The sequence below is a fragment of the Acanthisitta chloris genome, unplaced genomic scaffold (genome assembly GCF_000695815.1).
Source record: "Acanthisitta chloris isolate BGI_N310 unplaced genomic scaffold, ASM69581v1 scaffold5478, whole genome shotgun sequence".
NCBI lineage: Eukaryota > Metazoa > Chordata > Aves > Passeriformes > Acanthisittidae > Acanthisitta > Acanthisitta chloris.
The window spans coordinates 10,269-18,853 of NW_008686348.1; the positions used below are offsets into that span (position 1 = coordinate 10,269).

Here is an 8,585-nt window from a genome sequence, read left to right on the forward strand (position 1 = left end):
TAGTTTTTTTGAATAGAGGGGAAGAGTTTTAATCACCTCTTGGCCAGCCTCGCCTCCATGGATCTACATGAAATGGTACTAGATCTTCAATTTGTGCCATGTTGAGAGGAGGAGAAGCAAATATGCTTTAAGAGAGTAATATATGTATTGTGTGCTTCACTGTGCCAGGCAATGTGGATAAGGAGGCACTTGTTGCAAGGACTGGGTATCTCAAAAATATTCCCAAAAAGACAGTTCAGAGACAGTTAAGAATGAAGGGAGTATGTCTTTTGGTGTTTGAGTATATATAATATGGGAAGACTAAAGACACTGCACTTTTAAGTCATGGTTTGCAATCAAAGGCTCATGTGATGCTACAGAAGTCAATGAAAGAACATGATAACTGGCTAAACAGAACTGCTTTAATGAGTATGGTTAATTAGTTTATAGTCATGACATTTTACACTGATGAAGCAAGAAGCAGCAGCAGTAATAGCAGAAGGTACACAAGGTTGCTAATGGCAAAAGGATAAAAATATCTAAAAAGCACTGTGATACCACGGACGTTCAGATAATGTTGTCTAGCAGTGATAAAGAAATCCAGATTACAATTTTGTGCAAAGATCTGGTATTTGTAAGAAAAAAGAAACAAGTCAGAATGAAAGCCCCAAAATTGCAAGTAAAAAGAAGACTAGGCATCTTTAGATATTCATATTACGGAAACATAAATGTGATAGAAAATGAACATAAATAGAAACACAAATGTTATAGGAAAATAAAACACCACAAGTGTTACAGGAAATGGTATAGAAATAATAAGTATGAAAACTGAATTTTGAACTTCTTAATATACAGTAAAACTGCAAGTGAATTGACATTATTATTGGGGATAATTAAACACTTGTTTTTTTCTAAATGAATCTTTCAGCATAAGCGCCATAGACTTTTCCATAGCCAAATTTTGGTATTTCCAAGTCAGACCCCAAAAGCAATGTCTTAAGATGAAGCAAGAGAAAAACTGCAAAATATCATCTGTTCTCTGTTGCCAAATGCTGACAGTTACAGAGGATGTGCCTGGTACTTGGGGAAACTAAACAAGTCCAAGCCAGAGGCAGTATCTTACTTACATCACAGAGATTTAGGGAAACCACAGCACTGAATAGATGGTTAATAAAAGCATAATTTGCAAAGGGTGATACTCTGCAGCATGCAGTGAAAATAGATTTTTACCTGTGATTCTCTCTAGTCTGTGAATTATTGTACGGATTTCACTTTCTGCATGATTTCACCACCTTTCCAGAATAGCTGGAAAGCTTGATAATTTAACTGTGGGAGCAAAGTAAACTCGTAAGGGCTCTGCTTGCTAATGTCACTCTCTTTGCCTTCTGTTGCATTCCCTTGGAGACAATGATTGAGTGGGAGAGGGAGGAGGGGAAGAAGGAGACAAATGAAGTGCCTGGGGAAACATTGGATGGACTGTCAAGAGATACAAGAGGGGATTGCGAAGAAATGCACTGCTGGGAAAGGAAAAGGCTGGGAAGTCAAACACACCTCAGGGAAATAATGGGAGATGTGGGAAGGAGCAAGATACAAGGTAGGAAAGTAAGGAAACATAAAAGATCTGGAGAGCAAAAAAGAAACATGGAAGAAATGCAGTGAATTTACAGAGGAGACATCTTAGTCTGGATCAGATCTGCCTGCTGATCTTGCTTGTAAAAGGAAAGGAAGACAAAAGGAGGGAAGGCTGAAAACAGGTAAGAAATAGTGGCTACTAGAATTAAGTCATGGCTAAGGAGAGCCTGAACCTTCCAGGAGAGTTGTGAGATGAAGGAACTGCTGCCTTTTGTAGAGGACCATGCAGAAGCACCTGAGATGTGATCACAGAGGGACATATTCCAGACACCTGACACTGGGCTGACCATGATTTATCCTAAGCTACCTCTAAGGACTATGTGGCTGTCGGAGATCACCTGAGTGCCAAGTGTTCCAGTGTGCACGTAGACTGCATCCTTTGCAGCACAGCCCACTCTCAGCAGGTGCTGCCCAGACAGCTAAGGCTGTCTGCTTGCCCTGGAGGGATTCTCCCTTGCAGAGCAGCCTCTGCCAGTTCCCCAGGCAACCTGATGAGCACAAAGCAGCCATAGACTGGCATGGCAGCAGGCCAGTGATTCATCCAAACGACTTCTCTGGCAACTGCTGGCATGCCGGGGCTTTGACAGCGACCTGGGGCTGATAGGACCTACAGGACTGAGTGATTGCACAGGGGCACTCCAAGGCTTTTTAGGCATTCACTTCTGATACTTCAAACACTTAAGTCCAGTGAAAACACTCCTGTGCACCTGGCTTAGACATCTGTATGGAAACTCAGAATGGAAATGGCTGCACAGAACTAATGTCATACAGACTAGCTAGGAAGTGCCACTTCCCAAATGTTAATATGCATATAATTAGCTTAACTTTTAAGATTTATATGTTTAAATGTTCATATTATTCATACATAATATGCAGTTATAGTTAATAGTTTCCAGCTCAGATATCTCACAATTTTATAACAGAATTTGATTAGGCTGATTACTTTTATACTTGTTTAATATTGTAATTTCATTATAAAACCCAATCTAGAGGACTTTTAGCTTTGTATGGCTCCATTGGTTTTTCAGTATATATGTATTTTCAATCATTTTTGTATGTGCTCTGTTAATATTGTCTCTATTCAGCACATTTTTAGACCTTCAAAAAGAGGTAACAGTTACTATGAAGTTGAGTGTTTACATTCTTGAAATTTAGTGTCAGTTTTTGACCACAGACTCTAACCCTTAACAAAATAGAAATTTAGAAATTCATTTTTCCATAAAGATATTAAAAAAACCCTACATCTGTAAACAAAGAAAACAGATTATATGATATCCTAAATAATTCAAGCTAGTAATTACAATTTTCATTGTAAAAAACAGAGTTTAAAAAAAAGTCTTATATATGTCAGTCCTTCCCTTCTAAGGCAAAGTGGAGAGGAAATAAAATAAATTATAGATTAATTAGTGTCCAGGCTAAATGAAATAAAAAAGTAAACTTCTTTTGGATCTGATATTAGTGTGATTTAAACTGTGGAAAAAAGCCATGACAAGAAACAAGACCAAATGCTTTAGGATGTGCCAGAGGAGTGATTGCCAAGTTTTGGGATGCAGTGTTTTTGAAAAAGATTTCCTCCTTCACTGAAAAGTTTTTCTGAAAAAGGAAAAAAAAAAGATTAAATTGGTTTCCTAAATCTGTTCTCAGATCACTGAGAACTCAACTGAAATGATCTAAGTTCTCTAGATCCGCACTCTGGTTATACAACCAGATTTGCACAGGATGCAAAATAAAGCTATTCCTGTGCCCAAAGGCTGATCTTTTTATTACTTAAACTCACAGTACTTTTCCTCCATGTATCTTCTGCCATTTAAACAGATGTGTGACAACCAGAGGGTGAAACAATCCAGCCATAGTCAAAGCTAGTTGAAAAAAGGCATTTCTACTCCACTGGACATTCTAACAGTTGAGTACTTTTAACTCTGAGTGGGAAGAAAGTCTAAAGTCACCATGGAATATAAAGTATATCCTCTTTACAAAACATTTTGAGAATTTGAATACTAGAGTAAATAAAATACATAAATAAACTGTGATATTAAATGAAAGTGCATCCAGCAATGAAGCTGAAATACTTTGCTATTGCTAAAGCAGAATAAGTAACTTAGAATGATTTCTCTTCCTGCTTTCTTATTCCTTGCCTGATGTTTGAGGAAACCTTTCTGTTTTAACAAGACTTCATTTTTTTTTCAACAGAAAACACTTCAGTTGGACATTTTTTAGCCCACACTACCTACAAATACGAATATGCAGAAGCTGAGAAATACACACTTCTACATCATGTCACCCCCACACGAGCCCTTCCATGGCACACATGGATTCCATCTGTTTTGGCAACAGTAGCAGAAACCTCTGGAAACACAACCTTGTCAGATTCAATGTAACAAATCATCAGCACCAAAAAGTCACAACAATACTTGGTGATCTTAGAATAAAAAAATGGCAAAATACTCGTGTTTACAGCTATTTTTGCTTCAACAGGAAAATTTGGTGCATGGGGATTTTATGTTAAAAAGAATCAAGCAGCTATGATGCCCAATGGATGTTTTTAAGAATGCTGTTTTGGCAAGAAAAAGAACACAGTGCTTTTTATTTTTCCACTTATTCCCTATAGCTTTACATAATCAGTGCAAATTTTTATTTTTGGCATTAACTTGTACACAGCACCATAGAAAACATGACTGGAAGGGACCTTGAGAGGTCACGCGGTCCAACTCCTACCCCAAGGCAGGATCTGTTCCTCCTGCATTGGTCCTGAAAGATGTCTAATCTGCTCCTAAAGACAGTCTGTGAAGGGCACGGGGTCACTATCGTTGTCATCTGCTCCTGGGCTCCAAAATCTTCACTGTGAAGTTTTTCCAAATGTCTAATCTGAATCCTCCTTGTTGCAATTAAACAGATTACTGCTTCACCATGGCTACAGGGAGGAGATAAATATCTTTGCTTCCGCAAAAGCCTCATACACTTGCAAATCTGGGGAGAGTGAAATTGCCTAGCTTTCTCCGTAATTATTTCAGCTTGGGAATTCTAATGAGACGTTGGTCGGTGGTAATTGTTTAGGAAGTGCATAAGCAGCAGCTTGGAAATAATACTAATACTTACTGAGGGGAATAGCCTGCTCTTTGGGTTCTCTTTAAGCCAGCTGGACATAACCTAACTCAGGCCAGGAAGTCTGCATGAAAGCAGATCAGGTGTGAAAGATGCCTATTTACAGACTCAGGAAATAGCTATGTACTTCATGACACACAGTACCCTAACCTCTCCCTATGATGAAAAATACAGACCTATCAACCACTTAACAGGGAATATAATACCCACTTTTTTGCGACCACGCAGATGCCATTAAGATACATTCAGGAGCCACCAGCTACTTCTGTGGTACACCGCAGTAGGCTATGAAAACCTATAGGCATCATGGTGAGAAATTACTGCCCTAATTAAAACTCTAGGTCCTCAATTAGCCAGTATGAATGCCAGCATGATTTAAAGTGCCTGCTGTACCCAGCAGATGCCTTAATTTATGTATGGGACTTCACTATCCCACAAATTGACTGTCTTGCCCAACTCGCCTACAGGGAACAAGTGGTTGTGTGTGTCACAGTTAAACACCAAATTTATTCCCTGTGGAAATGGATAGCTATTCCCAGCCCATCTGAAGCTGTGCTTTGGTCTCTCAACATACAGGACAGGCCTAACTCACTAGAAGGAGAACACATGCCCTCCCAGTTGAACACTTTCTCATTCCTCTGTGTACCCTTGCTGTGCTTCTGTGTCCTCTTGGCAGGACCTAAAAAGATACGCAGCGGATGTACCAGTGCACAATTAAATATTACAGATGTGTGCTAACGCTTTGGGAACATGCCCACTACTAAAGCCCTGCCAATTTACAGATTACTGTAAGAATACCTTAAAATTGGCAGCAGCACCATTCCACCTGCTGTCTTTGTTAGGGATCAGCATTTCTAGCTCTGTCTCCACTTCAGGACACAATATGCAGTGAAGCAGCACCTGCTGCTCTTGTGTGTCTGATGGGCATGTGTAAAGGCTGGAGAGTAGATACAGGTGCTCAGAGTCCTCCTGCACACTGCCTCAGCCAAATGTACACTGACAGAAATATGAAGTTATCTCAGAACACAGATGTTTGGCTTTGCTGCCACTGCCTGCCATTGGCACTTTATTTTCTTTATCATGTGTGTTGAATTGAAAGGGTTTTTTTAGGCCCTGACCTTGGCAGCAGTTGCCACTGCATTTCATCATAAAGATAGGAGAAAAGAAGAGGGGGGAGAAAGAAAGAAGAGGGACTTACTGGATTTTCATGATGCCCTTTGTAATCCTGAATAGTTCAGCTAAGGACCCTCTAATACTTTTACTTATCATCCTAATGCTACATCTTCACTCCTTCACAGACACCTTTTTATTCAGTCTCATCATATCTTGCATGCGATTTAAGAATGCACTTATTTTTCCAGTTGTCAGAGATGACTGAAAAAAAATCTGTGTTAATTCTACATTGATCTTTTTTGAAATAATGGTTTGGGTTTTAAACTACATTTTTGTTACATTTTGCTTAGTACATCAGTTTCCAGTTCAGCTCATTTGGAGATGACGTTACCTACAAAACCCATATGTGAGCTCTCCAGTTCTACTGGTTTATCTATAAATTGCCATGACCTTCCTTAGTCAATATAATTGAGGATTCTGTAAAGTGTTTTGCTAATCTGGCTGTTATGAACAGGCATTGATGACTTAATGACTGTAACAAAGACTAAAGCAATTCACTGAAAAGATTTTTTCAGAGGTTGGTAAAATTACAAGTCCTACTGTTCCAGTAATACCTCTCACTGTTGTGATTCCACCTGTACACGGCACGGTGCTGGTGGTTTCTGTGTTTTCAGTTTAATCTTACAGGAATGACTCTTCCTCCCATGGCCCACATTTCTTTTCTCAGCTTCCTCCACCTGGGTCCACCTGTGTGAAAGCCTGCTGTGCCATATTTGCCACTCAGTGAAAGACAACCTTTTACTACCCATCCAGCCTTTTATTTTGGGTAACAGACCATGCAGACATGCTTTTACTTAGAAAAAAAAAAGGAAAAAAACAATATTGAGCAGAGAAGACGAATTTCTTGTCAGCATTTTCTGCAGAACAATGTCAATCTAATGAGCAAGTGTGATGAAAATCTAGTTTTAGATGCAAAACTACAAAACTGCGGTTGTCTGAGCTACAAATTTCTTGACAAGAGTGAAATGCTGTCTTACTATTATTTCAATACATAAAACTGAAGCTCTAAATAATGAATTCAAAAGCATTCAGACCCAATGTTCAGAAGAAGTCAGACAGAGGAAGACAGCATGAAAAATTAAAAGTATCTTCTGCTTTTTTTGTTATCAGGGGTCATCTTTACAGTTACTTCATCAGTCTCCAGAAATTTTTCAAATGGTCCAACAGAACTCAATAAAACTATGAGGTATCTGACTTTATTTTATATACTTACTCAAAAAAAGTGGTCCATCCAGTCTCATCGCTTTTAGTTGCCAGAAGTCCACTGTTGCCATGGTAGGTAAATAAGACCAGTTCCTGCCCTTGTGCAGTCATGCTTTTCAAACATCCATTAGTGCCTATTGTCAGCCAGATGACTTGGTTATCAGGAGAGACCACTCTTACTGGCATCCGGTTCGGATCCCGTCTGATACGGAGAGTATTCCCATTGCTATCCGTTACAGCAGTAATATCATTATCATTACTGTAGCTAAAATTGTACAGATAGTCTCCAGTGACTAAACTCACAGTGTACTGGTGAGTACCATTGACATCAAAGATATAAAGCTCTTGGTCAGTTGGAGAAGCAACTTCATAGAAGTTCATTGAATTCATTAGGGGTTTGTTCTTGGACACAGCCCGTATCCTAATATTTCCCAGATCTGCAATATACAGGGTGCCATCTGGAGACACAGCTAAGGAGGAAGGGGCATTAAGTTTGGCATCTTTAGCATAGCCATCTCCATTTTGGTAACAGTCACAGTTGACATCATTTTTGCAATCACACTCTGAGGGTATTCCAGCAACTAATGAGATCTCTCCATCGGTTGTGACCTGTCTTATCCTGTTAATCTTTTTTTCATCAGTTTCTGTAATGTACAGCACCCCACTGTAGGACACAGCAATGGCAGTTGCTGACTCCAGCGTGGTCTGCACAGCGTGTTTTCCCACTGTGTACTCCACTCCAGGAACCTGGCAGTGCATTGGCCTCCCTGCAGCAATGCGAACCTGACGGTTTTCAGTGATCTGCAAAACGACGTTGTTATCCAAAACATAAATGGAGTTATCCATTGGATTGATTGCTAAATCTGTAGGCCATTCCAGACGAACCTAAACAAACAGAAGCATTTTGTTAAACAGGTAACCAGGGCAGATTAAATGAATTAATTAAGCTTCAGTTTTACCCAGTGCTGTAAGCATATTTTTCATCTGCTGTAAGCAATCACAACAAAACAACTTGCATGAAAATACATGCAGCAGACTAAAGCTTTTCAGGGAGACAAGAGAACAATATTCAGGCATCCATTTCATTGAAAAAAGCCAGTTGCATTGGAACTGTAACGTAGGTTTAATTTCTCCTCCAATAAATGCTATACTTTTCTGTATCACAAATGCATGAATAAATCTAGAGATAAATATCAACATCTAAATACATATGTAAGGACAGTCCTGGTCTTTTATTCTTGTAGTAGCAAAAGTAACTTACTACCTTCCAGATTATGAAACACCATACTTCATTTTTGAACATACTCTTAGTGATGTCCTTTCTTACCTAGAGAATTTTGTTCAGACAAATAGAAAAATACTGGGGTTTTGTGTTTATGCTCTCATTCACTCTAGTCGGCTAAGGATGTTAGTAATTCAGAAAACACTGACATGCCAAGATAGCTCTAACAGATATGCCATTCTTCCAGTATTTACTACCAGGTTTAATGTTTCCT

At 39.1% G+C, this 8,585-nt stretch overlaps 1 protein-coding gene across 1 annotated transcript in view; it reads right to left on the reverse strand.

The window, feature by feature from the left end:
- The window catches only part of TENM3 (teneurin transmembrane protein 3), a gene marked incomplete at both ends in the record, with an annotated part of 157,040 nt that overhangs the window by 9,844 nt on the left and 138,611 nt on the right, over positions 1 to 8,585 (reverse strand). Inside the window, one exon of the mRNA XM_009080076.1 lies at positions 7,100 to 7,974. Within this exon, the coding sequence (XP_009078324.1) occupies positions 7,100 to 7,974 (875 nt within the window). The remainder of the gene's footprint in view (positions 1 to 7,099; positions 7,975 to 8,585) is intronic.